The 13,892-nt window shown below is 42.7% G+C and overlaps 1 protein-coding gene across 3 annotated transcripts; it reads left to right on the forward strand.

Annotated features, from left to right (window-relative positions):
* Nucleotides 1-741: 741 nt before the first annotated feature.
* On the forward strand, nt 742-13,652 carry si:dkey-195m11.8 (fidgetin). 3 transcript variants are annotated; one of them, XM_044025049.1, is made up of 3 exons: nt 742-897; nt 1,633-1,870; nt 9,820-13,652. In XM_044025049.1, the coding sequence occupies exons 2-3, from the start codon at nt 1,846-1,848 to the stop codon at nt 10,977-10,979; spliced, it is 1,185 nt and encodes a 394-aa protein (XP_043880984.1). In that variant the 5' UTR covers nt 742-897; nt 1,633-1,845; the 3' UTR covers nt 10,980-13,652. The 3 variants fall into 3 exon arrangements, with proteins under 3 accessions (XP_043880984.1, XP_043880985.1, XP_043880983.1); XM_044025050.1 differs by lacking the exons at nt 742-897; nt 1,633-1,870 and adding an exon at nt 7,302-7,539; XM_044025048.1 differs by lacking the exons at nt 742-897; nt 1,633-1,870 and adding an exon at nt 7,567-7,607.
* Nucleotides 13,653-13,892: the final 240 nt, after the last annotated feature.

Raw genomic sequence — 13,892 nt, forward strand, 5'->3', positions numbered from 1 at the left:
CCATAACTCTAAATGCAGAGTCACAGCTGTGTTTCTGTGTATGAAGGACTGGACTCAAAGGGAAAAAAAACAAGAGCTGGAGGTGAGAAATCAAATCAAAAGCACTCACATTTAAAGAAAAGGCATGCACATGTATGTTATTGTTTATTAAAGCTATACATCAAAGGTTAAGAGATGAACCCACTTAATGTTTTATGGCCAGTGTGGACTGGTCATTTGCTGCTGCCCTTGCATGTGTGCAGGCTGCTGTTTATGTGTGTGTGTGTGTGTGTAGGGGGATGGGTCACCACAGGAATTGGTTGCTTGAACCCCACCCTCCCAAAATTACTAAGATCAATGTACCAGATCAATAGAAGTCATTGACAAGAACTGAACTTCTCATGTGATCAGTGAAGGAGAAAATGCACCATTTCATTCCACGGGAGCGTGCGTGCATGCCCCCATGTGCTCATCCATGAGAGCAGAAGTTTCCAAATCAAACACGCATTACACATGAGATCATGCGCGAGTGCATGCAAGAGCACACATTCTGAAATCACACACACAGAGCACTGCTATACAGGCTCTCCTCTGACACTGCATGATAGGTCACTTTTTCCCTCTCTCTCCTTCCTGCTGAAATAGTTTGAACAAAAGAGAGGGAGAAGGAGGGGGAGGGGTGGCGTGGTTGGGGGAGGGGATGTATGTGCTGCTCTGTTGTCACCAGGCAAGGGAGGAGGGAGCTGGAGGGTGAGTGAGGGAGTGTAGGAGCAAAGGATAGGATCCCAGAACAGAGTATGAGCCTCACACACTCTCACACACAAACCTCTGTTGGCTCCCTCCCTCTGTTAAGCTTTGTGGAATAGTGGATTACTCTCTAAATTGAGCCACTCATCGAGTAGATCCAGGCATGATCAGGTCAGTAGTCATTTGCTCTCTTGTTGGGGAAAAAAAATATTGTTTTCATCTCCTTTCAACAGAAATGACAATGATTCTGCTGCTTCTTGCACATTCCTGTCCTTGTCCATTCTCTCTCGTCTTGTCCGGTGACCTCTTCCATTTATTTTCCTTGTGCTCACCACATGTGCACGTGCCAAAGTTTATTTTCTTCATATATAAATATATATATATATACATATATATATACAATATGCACGTCATTCTAGGTAGTTTCTCCTCTATGTATCAACTCACAAACACTGTTTTTCTCCAGTTTTCCTCATGCACTGTGTAAGACAGCAGAGCCGTGTTGCTCTGCACACAGTGCAAAGTTCTCCCTGCCGATGTGCTTTGGCAGTGTTTGTGTTGAAACAGAGGTGGCTTCAAAGAATTAGAGACTTGTCTCTGCCGGCCATGCAGTTTTGTGGCCAGAGGGTAAAAGCCCTCTCACACATGCACTGACTGTACTGGAGGAAAGAGTGAGAAAAGTATCACTGAGAGTGCATGAGAGGCAACATCAGGTTGCTCTTGCTTGCATATCCTTTATGTTTCCATCACAATGAACTTACTGAAAGGAATAAGTATGAGAAAAAGTGAGCTCATCTTCTAAGTGGTTGCAATACATATCAATTTCTCAAATGTCCTTAATCTGTCTTTGACATCAATAAACAAACTGTCCGTTGCCTCTGACTGTGACATGTGTGCGTTCTTCAGGTGGCAGTGTGTCGGAGCAGTGTTGAAGTGTGAGATGAACCATGGAGGGGTGCAGGAGGACAGTCACTAGCCGAGCCAGAAGCCTGACATTCACCACCACCACGACCAACAGCAGCAGCAGCCCAAGGGGGAGCCACAGCATGCGGCTGGGCTCTCACTAGCACCAAGTGGACCTGGTCCCTCTCCTCTTCATCTGAGGGCCAGGGCTGCAGAATGCTCAGTCCTGTCACCCCATACAGTAAGTCCACACCAAGCTTACTTTCATGTGTATACACTGAGTGGTCACGGGTTCTTTGACATGTGTGTAAAACACTGACGCACCTCGCCTATAGTCTTGTCTTCCTGCACACCTTATCTTTTGACCCCCTCTTTTGTCCAGAATTCATCTCCTGTGGTTGTGTAGAGGAAGGCAAGGGGCTGGGGGCTGGGGGGGTGTCTCCAAGAAGTCATGTTGAGAAGCCTAATGGACTTAACAGCTGAGTCCTCAGGCTTTGCATTGAGCAAATTTAAAGAAAGTGTTCAGTCAGTACAAAAATAAATGTAAATACGTTTGTCCAATAGATATTGTACTACATCGAATATCTCAAACTAACATATATATACATATATGCACAAATGCCACAGAAATAATTGAAGAAGACAACAGTGACAAAAAAACATTTGTTGGACAATGACGACACTGATATTGGGTTCCAAGCTTATTAAAGTTTGGATGGAGTTCATGGATGGAAGGAAGACTGAATGTGGCTCGACATGCTAACAGCTAGCTCCAAGGTAAAACCCCAAACTGCCCCTGTACTAACAAGCAGAAAGGTCTGCGTTGCCGCCATGTGGAGCAGTGGACGCACTTCATTCAATAAACCGATTCCCTGTTAGTGCTTGTTGACTGGGACAAGGACAATAGTCCATTAAGAGGCGTAACTGTGCATGGAAAGTAGCAACTGTCTGTTTTTCAATGTCCTTAATGTGAATTTGTTATAACAACAGTTTGTTTTAACAGGAACATGAAGCGCCAATGTCTTTCCTGAATATAGGCTACATACGATATTTATCTATACAACAGATTTGGGTTTGGTGGATATTTTGATATAGCCTTTATGTACGATGAAACTGCTTCCGTTTAAAAACTGCACGTTGTTATCTCTGCTGACAGATATTTGTGCAGCTGCACTATGTAGATGGATAAAATCATACGAATCGTACAAATCAGCGAGAGTGGTGTCAGTTTGGATATATGCTAATCATGGGAGGATGCTATCCAGGCTGATGAATATGCTTATATTGATTGCCTGTGCTATTGATTAGGCCAAGCTTTAACAGGATTACAACGCTAACCTGATTGGAATAATGCAACAGGGATTTACGGCACTGTGTATTTTGCATTCCAAATAGCAACACAACGCAAAAGGCACGGACACAGCGAACAGCCAACATGAGAACAAGGGAGTTTTCTCAGTCGACGGGAGTTTTAGTAACGTGCGTGTGTCACATTCCTTTCTACAAAAAAAAGACTCTGTGTCTTGTCAGATTTCTTCCCACAGAAACTTTGAATGCACTTCGTCCTCATCCTTTGTGTGTTACAGCCACAAACAAGTCAACAGGCAATCACGGTCACTCTCGCCTCATTATGGGCTCTGTCCTTAATGATGATAGTGTGTGTCATGAATAGAGGGATGAGCAGTTGTCACTATTTCTCAGTCGTCACTGAAGCCACTCTATGAGTAAAAGGCACATTCTTAGTAACCTGGTGTCAACAGCCCCTCATTAGTCCCGCATTGAGGGACACATAAACGTTGCCCTGTGCCTTTTATACACACACACACTCATTAGTCCTCCATACTCATCAGAAGAGCTTGTTAAGCTAATTGTAGCACACCTCAGATCCGCATTAGGAGATCGGAGCTGCTGCTGGTGAAATGACAGAGAAAGAGCAAAGTGAAGGGCAGATGGAGAGGACATGTGGAGGCACTGGTCAGCTGCAGCCTGATATATGAGTGGACACAATAAGCAAAGAGGGGCCAGTTCAGCCTCTGCCACATGTGTGTGAGCTAAAGGAGTGGGGGAAGGGGAAACTGACCACACAGGGTTGAACACACAGTCCTGTCTTTACTAAAGCACAGAGAGAGAGAAAGAGAGAGAGAGGGGGGCAGGAGTCTAAAGAGGAAGAACAAAACACCAGTGAAAGTGTAACAAAATTATGATTAAGAGTGAACTTATTTCCTCTGTCGTGTTTGGAGATGAGTCAACACGACTGCATACGTGTGTGAGTGAAACGTCCACAGCGAGACTCACATCACATGTGTGTTTTCATGTGATGTGGCATTAGAAAGGAGTTGCAGGTAAGGGACGTGTGTAAGCGTATTTGGATATAGTACAGTAGCTGATTGGCTGAGAGCTGACTGTGGCCAGTGGACTGTGCAGGCCTGGGGTAAAGGGGGAAGGGGAAAGGCAAGGGGGGGGGCTTCTGGCTTCATGCTAAACATTTTAGACTGTGGACACTGCTTTCATAACAATCCAACCCTCATTTACCCTGTAAGGCACATATTGCTGGATGACATGCGTGTCCATTGTCCAGTGAGAAGGCATCCTGACAGGCTCACGTAACATTTCCTCTCTGATGTGTTCTGTATTGATCTGCCAAAGCAGTGGTGTGAAATAACTCTTAACTAATACAAATGTGCAAACAGCTGATAGGGTCATTTATCAGCACTGTTGGTGAGCGTGTTCTCTCTCTACTTTCTCCCTCGCTTCCTTCAGCCCCGGAGTGGACAGTGTGTGTTGAGCGTAAGGAGAGGATATGTGCTTTTGTAAATAGATCTCAGGTTAGATTCCTGGCATTCCAGCAACTTGACTCATCCGATAGATGACCAAGAGTTCCTCTGCCTGTTGGCCGGCCGAAACTAACCGCTGCACCAAAGGAGTGCATCTTGGAGTGTGTCTGTTCGTCCTCAGGAAATGTAAGCCTTTGTTTATTGTGTGGAGTAAAAGCACTAACAGAGGACCTTTCACGAGGGTGATTTTTGCCAGCCAGCCACCTCTGATGCTTCACAACCCCCAAATCCCATTCCAGGCAGCCCCTTCCCCCATGCGTACTTTCATCTAATTAACCTCTAATTACTCATACTGACCATGCATTGGACCACGAGTCCAACTGACCTCCACCAATGCACAGAAAACAGCCATATGTTTGCGTTAATGTGCTGTCTTGTAAGGAAAAACAATATGGTTATCTAGATTTTCTAGAAAAAAAAGAAGATATTACTCATGAAGGAAGAGAGGAAACACTCTGTATGGCACTGAAACTGGTTTTAGTGGAGACTGTTGACGGCCTGACAGAGAGCTCGGAGGGTCACTCACATTTAGTCCATCTCTTTATTAGATCGATCCGGTTGCTGTTTACAAGGACCCTACACACACACACACACACATTCTTGTACAGCAATCTTAATGAGGACACTTAAAGATACACATTGTAACACTCTGCCCCTTACTCTAACCATAACCATCACAACTAAATACCTAACCCCAACCCTTAATCTAACCCTAACCTAAACCCAGTTCTAACCCTCACAAAAGCCCTTTAAGGTTTAAGGTTGTGAGGAACAGCCAAAATGTCCTCACAAAGACAGGGTTTTTATACAGTGCTTATTTTGCTGTTTAGTGACCCCACAGTTGCCATGTAGAATTGCAGTTTCCATCATGATATGGACAGGAGAAGAAGGGGGGGATGTGTTTATCACAGCACAGTCATTTTACCTCACCCCCCGCTCTGGTCAGATCACAGGAGGTGATTATGTTTCTTTATGTTTACAAAGAGAGAACATTGGCTTATGTGGACATCTTCACATATGTGACTGCTGTGGCCATGCAAAATAAAACATATACAGCTGATTCTGAAGTCCAGCTGAAACACATTTTCTGAATTAAAGGATAGATTGACAAGTCTGGGTAAAGAAGCAGTGGCTGAAGAGGTTGAGTTGGTTCACCTGCACCTAATCTGCAAGTCAACGTGTCCTCAGGAGTCAACCTTCTGACATTAACAAAGATATTAACAACATATGAAACCTCTGGAGGTAGGAGCGAGATAAATGTGACCGAAGCTGGATTACAGGAAACAAATGCCTCCTCTTTTTTTTAGTGGAAACAAATGATTCCTATTACAGAATAAGATACACTCATTGGAAGTGGTGGTACAGATGTTTCACAGGCTGAGTGCTTTCCTGCTTGTGCTGTTCTCTGTATGAAGGGATATTATAAATATATAAATAATAATAAATAATATGTTGCAGCTTCTTACAGTGGCATTTATGCCAGGCTTTAAATTCATGTTGCAACATGCAAACATGTGACGTGTGCATTTTAATAGCCCTGAACACAGTAAACACTGGGTTACAAATCATTTAAAATGGACATAACTGGAGGGACATTATTATAATAGTAATATTTGTTACATAATAGTCATATGCACATGTTTACAGGTGTACTGTGGAGATGAGTGGTCTGACCTCCTTTCATTTTCCTGTTTCCATGGTTTTAACTTTGCATTCATCCGTGCCCAGTTGCCGAAAAGATGAAGGACAGATCCAGAGGAAACACTGCGGGTCTGCTGGTCGACAGTATGATAATCACAATGATTAAGGAAAACTGTCATAGTAGCAAGCCGGCTTAGTGCTCATCTTTGTCTCTCGGTAAGCCAAGCATGGCCAAGAATGGACGGGTGTTTCCAAGCCCCAAGCATGAGATGCAAGATTAGTGTTTGGGGCTCCCTCACTCATCCCTCCTAATACTCAAACCCTGCTCCCTAATATCTTCACTACACCACAGATGTCTAGTGCTGCAGCACTCAGAAACACTAAGAGGTTTTTTAATCAATCCCAGCAATTACACAAATGGACCTTTTCTGTAAAATAACACAGTGTTTTAAATGTTATTCAATAAATGAAGTGGCCCGTGTGAAAGTCTTGACACTTGACAATTCATAGAGGGAATATATGATGTGCAAATACTAATATTTTATTATTTATCATATAATGAGTAGGGTTTGAAATATTTTTTTCCTTATTCAAAAAGGGAGAAAGGTTAAATGCTCAATACTGATGTCATTAAACATTATTCTCCTTAGTATCATTATTATTGTTATTATTGTTATAACCTTTATTTAGCCAGGAATAAAAAGTAACTGACTTTAAAAAGAGTGTCCTGGCCAAGACGGTGTAGTTTAAGACATGAATACAACCACTCAAGCATACACAAACAGAATAAATGAAATAAAATAAAACATACGTACAAGCTACTTAAAATATACATAGTGTGACATAAAATAAGTGTCCCATGAGACCATATTTTTCAGTTTCCACGTATTTAAATGCATTTTCTCGTAATTCCTATTTCGGACTCTTGAACTGGCAATAGGAATAAGTCCTATTTTAACCATAGATTAGTACTTTTTGTTTATATTCAAAAAATGTTTGAAATGGGTTATTGTAGAGTAGTTTTTAAGTAACTTATTTTTTTACATTGACTAAAGTGTTCATCTACTGCATTACAGGCTTACTGAAAGGATAAGGAGTAAGATTCGCCAGTGATGATTCTTTAATTCTTGTCAGATTGTCGCCAAGCACTGACACTCCCCATAAGCCTTGTGCGCTCTAATCCTTCATTAGTCTGGTTTTGTCAGTCTGGTGCAGGACTCATCCGTACTCTTTATTTCACTCTTTCATCGTCTGATCTCGCTGTGATCCTGTGCACTTTTCATATTCCTCCATTGAATTTTCGACTAGGATTTATTTATATATCATTCAATATGTTGTAGATAGATTATAGACCATCTGGCGAAGACCGGGTGTGAGGAGTTTATTAAAGGTAAAGCGGCAAATGACTGACTCATGTCTGCGATCAGCATGCCAAGTGAGTATCAGTCTGACGGTGCTGAATGTGTCTCTGTGGTCGTACGCATGGACGAGCTCTGGATTTCAGTATGTGTGGAAATACTAGCTTTTTACCCTTCTTAGATTCTGCAGATAGTGATTGAACTTTGAACTTTGCTCACATAGCCCTTTAAATCTCTCAGTTTAGTTATTGCGACCAGACAGACGGCAACAGGCAAGTCTTGTTTGGCAGGGTGGAGGAGAAAAAGTGTGTTTGTTTGTTAAATTGAATTAAACAAATGAAATATAGCACGGAGACGGAAGTGTTGTACAACTGCAGAATGAGTTCATTGAGATTGGCAGAGAAAACGTTGTTTAATAATTAAGTTATGGAGGTTTAAAGCATGATTTACATGTCTTTCCTCTGTGGCCGCGGCTGTTTTCAGTGGTTTTCATCGATGCACACTGCAGGCCACTTTAACTTCATTCAAATACAAACAAAATATTGGTACATACAAATTTAACTTAAAACAATCTATTCAAAACACAATCAATGAAATATGTGTGTAGCCAGAATACATACAGCTCAGGAAAAAAGACCAAATAAAGGAACTATTTATCTTCTGTGCTAATTTACAGGTGATTTTTATCCTTAAAGCTTAGAGTTGTGCAGGTGAATGAACATTGGCCTCCTGAGCACAGGTTTCCTCAAACATCCAGTAGTACTTGAGTTTTGACGGCTCTTATATTGACAAGATGTCTACACTTGTCATTTTATAATACAATATCTGTAGATTAGCTGTAAAGGTCAGTAATAAACACCCAACAGGTCAAATGTAAACTAAGTGTCACACTGTTGTGGTGGGAATATAGTGTAACTTTGTTTTTCTCATGTACTGTGATGAACTCCCTGGAGCATAGGGATTTCTCTGGTCCAGGGAGGGGCCTGTACCGGTCGAGAGCACTGGGATCCCTGGATTGGATGAACGGGATTATTGGGCTGAAGGATCATTTCATTTAGGGATCAACATGTGGACCGTTTAGAGGTCCATCTGGTGGTCCCAGAGGACATGTGACACAACCTGAAATAATCCACATATAGACTGTTTCCGACGAGACGCGTGAGCGTGTGAATCCCAACACCTCCCTGTCAGTTCCCGCTTTTCCGAGACAAATTGTAAAATAAAACCAGTCGTGGTTTTGAATAGAGCAGAGAGAGTAACATCATCATGGCAGATTACTGCGAGAGTGAAAAAATTTACATTTTGAATCAATAAAACAATCACAACTAGACAATCAATCACTAATTATTTTAACTTAACACAACAGAGATAAAACTTTATGTTTGTTTCTTTGGCAACAGAAGGATAATCTACCGTAATATACTGTAAATCTAGACGGCACTAGTGTATCAACAGCGTGCCATACACTTCACTGTAATCAGACCTGTGTATCGGTAAGAATACAGTATCATGCCATAGAAATATTTTAGGGGTATTGATATTTTCTTACACAACTTAACTCAAGAGAGAAATCAAGGCCTTGGCTTCTTCCTCTGGTCCAGGCCTGGGGTCAAGACAGTTTAATAATACTCTGCAATGTCTGGAATGTCAGCCTAATGCCGGTTCAAAAAGACAAGCCCACAACCACTAAACCAGTGGATTAGTGTGTTGGTGTAATTGTGCGTGTATGATCACACACGACACGTGGAAATCAGACTTCTCCTGACTGCAAGATCTGCACATTTGTGACAATGTTCCCACATATGTTGCTCCAGTTTCTTGTGTGTGATATTTTGAAGAAGAAACTCCAATCTCCTTCTCCACCCTGACCCCGCCTCCTTCCACCTCCTTGCCCAGCAGACCCCTGAGGTTTTGGCCGAATTAGATCACACGCTCGGTGGGGGTGGCTTTGTGGACTAAGAGTCTCACAAAGAGACAACAATGGCCCCAATGTGAGAGAGGCAAAGGCAGAGTGCAGTGCACTGGCTGATAGGGGCTTATCGCCGTGGAGACCAGGCTGGGGGCTATGTTACCGGCCTCATGTAAAGATTTGAACAGTTGTCCCCTACTTGGATGAAACTGTGTACAAAATCACTGGCTAAGCACTGACATGATTCCGGGAAAGAGTTCACTTGCCGACGTGATTATGAGAGCAAATATTCATGAAGCCAATGGTTTAGCTTGGTGGTGAGTTTTGAAAGAAAGATGGGTAAAGTATTTAAATCGGGGCAAACAACCTCAAACTGGTTCAGACAAAATGTTTTAAATATGTAACTTAAACATGTCACTAATGTCCACTTTGGTCTTGTTCTGTGTAGGTCTGTTGAAGATGCACTGGTCTCCGGAGCACGCTGCCCCCTTATCTCAGTGGCCTGAGCAGCACCTAGATGTCACCTCCACCACTTCGCCCCCTTCTGCCCACAAACACGACCCCTACACTACAGGTGCTCGCCGTGGCTATGCCCCTGCAGGTTACCCATGGGCCAGTGATGACATATCAGCCCTCACTGCTTCTTCTCTGCTTAAACGCTATGCTGAAAAGTATTCTGGACTGGAGCTGTCCTACGAACGCCCCACTCCAGCGGCCTACTCCGAGACTTTCCTGAAAACTGAATCTGAGCCCTGGGCTCTGGGTCAGGGCATAGAGTGTTACCCTGGACTTGAGGCAATAACTGGCACAAAAGTGGGTGCCGCGTCTGTGGGCATCCCAGCCACAGGAAGTGTAACAGTAGTGAGCAGTAATTTGGCCTCTGAGTCAAGTTACAGTGGTGCTGGCTCCTGCAGCGCCCCGTCATCTCAGGAATACCCTCCTTCCTACAACAGCACCTACCTGTCCTCAGGATACTGCCCTCAACCTAGTGCAGCACTTCCCCCTGCCAATCTACACTCTTTGCAGGCAGCACCCACCCTAGTACCCAGCTACAGCGCCAGCACTCCCGTCTACAACTACCCACCTGGTTGCTACCCCCAAAGCAGCCTGTCCTCTGGATACAGCCACCCCAGTGCCTCCTACCTGCCCTCTGGGATTAATGCCCCAACTCCTCTGGTGCCCAGGCCCACCATGGTGGGGGGCAGTTACAGCTACGCAGCTCACACGCTGGGTGGGAGCGCTGAGGCAGGAGGACCACTGAAACGCAAGGCCTTTGAGATGGCAGAGGAGGGACAGGAGGGAGCAGAGGTGGAGGGTTCCCGCTACAGAAAGTATGGCAACGGCCATGGAAACAGTCACAGCAAAGGCCACGGCAATGGGCACGGCAACGGCTACGATATGAGCGGGTCTGCCTCAGATTCACAGGCGTACAAACCTGGAAAGCCCCTGATGTCGCCCCCATATGGTGGTGCAGGGGAGTACAGCCCACCATCCGGTCAAGCAGGAGAGAGTGTGTCGGCAGAGCACAACTTTCCCCAGCAGCAGAGAATGTCTCTGAAGATCCCTGCAGCACACACTCGATCTGAGGACCCTGCTGGAGGCCGCTGACAGCCGCCGTTGCCATTGGAGAGGATTCCCTCGCTCCAGGTTTCTTAATCCAGAGAGATTTGGGGGAATAGCATCGGATTTGTCAAAGAAAGGTTTAATTTCAGTAGACAAGCTGGCACAAGAGTAGATTTTACTGGGCGTCTTTAACATTTTCATCGTTTGTGTTTTTTTCCAAAGATTCACACGGGCTGTTTGCCCTGTCTTAGGTGGTGAGGTAGAGGCATTCTCTGCATAGACAGATACATGAAGACGGTCTATATGTGTGAGTGTCTGTTTCTCTCAGGATCCTATTTATTTCCTTTCTGCTACTGTGGTGAGGGCACTGCAGTGTTGCCGATGTAGAAATCAGTGTAATTGTGTGTGGCCGTCGTGTGTGTGTGTGTGTAAAAGGGCCTTTGACTGCAATATGTGTTCGACCGCACCACAGAAATCATTACTGACCAAAAAACTACGGAGAGCAATAAGTGGAATTGCGAGGCTACTTCTATTAGCACAATCACTGCTGCTTTACACAGCTCACTCCATGGCCTTGAGCCTCCTTTCATTCTTTCATTCTTTACCTGGCGCATGCTCTCCTGCCTCCCGCTCCCACTCTCTCTTTCATCCACTTATACAAAAACCAAGCATATGTGAAGCCTCCATTCAAATAGTGTTGTCATAGAGAAAGCGGGAGGTGGAGAAACCGAATGTTTTAAGTTTATTTTAAAATGTATTTAGCATTCACACAGAGACAGTATACAGAGTATATGCAGATCATGTCGAAAAGGATGTTGTTTACATGCAGATTTATATCCTAAAATTGAACAGGTATATTTTCATAAGAGTCTAAATCATAATACATGGTCCAGTCTATATTTTGTCTACTATATTTCCAACATTACAAGATATAAAAAAACAAAGTAAAAAATGCTTTATTCTGCTCTCCACTGAGATTGACAGTTTAGAGGTGAGTAAGCCTGTTCGTATGCACCGACCACACTGAGAGGCGCGCGGGTTTACGTCGTCCTTTGAGCTCAACGTTTGCGAGTGAGAACCTCGATGTTACATTCGTCGTGAAGATCTACCTGCTTGTCTTCTAGGATTTAACTTTTTTTTTTTTTTTTTTTAATATGCATTCTCTTTACCTTTGCTTCTCAAAAGGATGATTTATAAGTTGTGTAATTGAATACTCAGGAAGAATATTGTTACCTCAGAACGATGAAATAAGAATGTATGTTATTACCGTGGGCTGTTTGTAAGGAGCTTTACGGAGGAAAGTCTTGGAGAAAAAGATACTCTGAAAACTTCAGGGAAATTATGAACTTACAAGGCCTTTGATACTAACAGTAGAATAAACACACACACACACACACACACACACACACATGCATGCAAACACGTTGCTTTGTAGCTCTGGGGAAATTAAACTTTTTGTATCAAGGCCTGAAATGTTGAATGTAATTCAGACTTCTTTTTTTTTTGGACAATACATGCCATAATGTACATCAACTATGTTTTTAGATATATGAAACATATTTTCTTCATGTATAGATGTAATTCTCTTATAGGTTTTGATGGAGAGATGAATGACATGTTAAGTGTTAGTGTAGTTAGCAGTGGGGGAATTGTTTTGTGGGCAAAAAGTCAAAACAAAGCACTCCTGGTGGACAATGCTTAATAATTTGACATATCACACAACCTCGACACGCTACAGTGTGGAAATGTGCTCTAGTGTCCGGTTTCTGTTTTCCCGTGTCAGTATTTTCACTTGACCACATGTCACCAGTCAATCAACCTGAATTTAGCTTTAACACATTGAGTGCATGAAGAAGGGAGGAGCTAACTATGGCGAACATAAACAAATGATGCACTCACAATGTATGTACAGTCACAACTCTGAAGCTTTTCTTTTTTTTCGAGTTGTCGGTTTGGTGCTCCACCGTTTCATAAATTGTGCCATACAAATTTATACTGCAAAATTATTAATAGGCTTTAGGCTGATATGCAACTTCAGATTTTGTTTTAAAAAAAATAATAATAAATAAAAAAAAAATTCAGTGTGATGAAAAATTACTTTATGGCCCTTTTTGAAGCACAGTCATGAAATTAAACTTCCTCAGAGGGTGGAGCTGATTTTGCTTCACATTATGCTGAATAATAATAATAAAAAACACAACAGATTAATGGTTAATTCATCTAAAAAATTTTTGAAAAGTATCTAAGCGCTTAGCTTCAACAATTGAATGCTCTTCAATGCCACATAAAGAATGTGTTCCACATGGAGCGACACACACACACAGCGACAGACGCCTGTGTTTGTCGTTTCTTGTCGTTCCTCCTGCTCATGGAATTATGTGGAGAGTTGAGTTTGTCCAAGAATTGAAATTCAGTGTTACCTTTGTGATTCAGGTGTACCTTCCTCGTCGTATCGTGTACATTGTCTGTGACCATTTCTACCTCATTCTGAAGACGTGCATTGAAATATTTATTTCATGTCATCTCACAAGCCAGTTTAAGGAGCAACGTATATCGACTTCTCGTCTACCTCACAGAAGACTGTCGTGTCATGGAAATGAAGATATCATACCAAAAAAAAAACAACCTTGACTTTGTCTTTTTGTCTGTGAAAATCAAAAATGTTTGAGGTTTGATTGTCCTCAGTTTTTGCTAAAATATACTATGATGAAACCCTAACATGTGTTGCTGTTGGCTTTATTTTTACATAAATATACAATATGTCAAATATATAATGTCACTTTACTCTCAGGGGGGAAAAAATGGGAATAAAATAATGACCACCCAAGGAATTCACCTCTTTATACAACACACACACACACACATTTTTATAAGAGAGCATAGAATAAAAGGACTGACGAAGATCCTGACCTGACGCTCTTCCTCTGGACACCTCCTATCACAGCGTTATTGTCTGGA

This window comes from Solea senegalensis, linkage group LG4 (genome assembly GCF_019176455.1).
Source record: "Solea senegalensis isolate Sse05_10M linkage group LG4, IFAPA_SoseM_1, whole genome shotgun sequence".
Classification (NCBI taxonomy): domain Eukaryota; kingdom Metazoa; phylum Chordata; class Actinopteri; order Pleuronectiformes; family Soleidae; genus Solea; species Solea senegalensis.

Bases quoted from the DNA above. Each gene is read 5' to 3' on its own strand.
- si:dkey-195m11.8 (XM_044025049.1), top strand. From the start codon at position 1,846: ATGCTCAGTCCTGTCACCCCATACA. The intron at 1,871-9,819 runs GTAAGTCCACAC...TGTTCTGTGTAG, and splicing joins CAGTCCTGTCACCCCATACA to GTCTGTTGAAGATGCACTGG.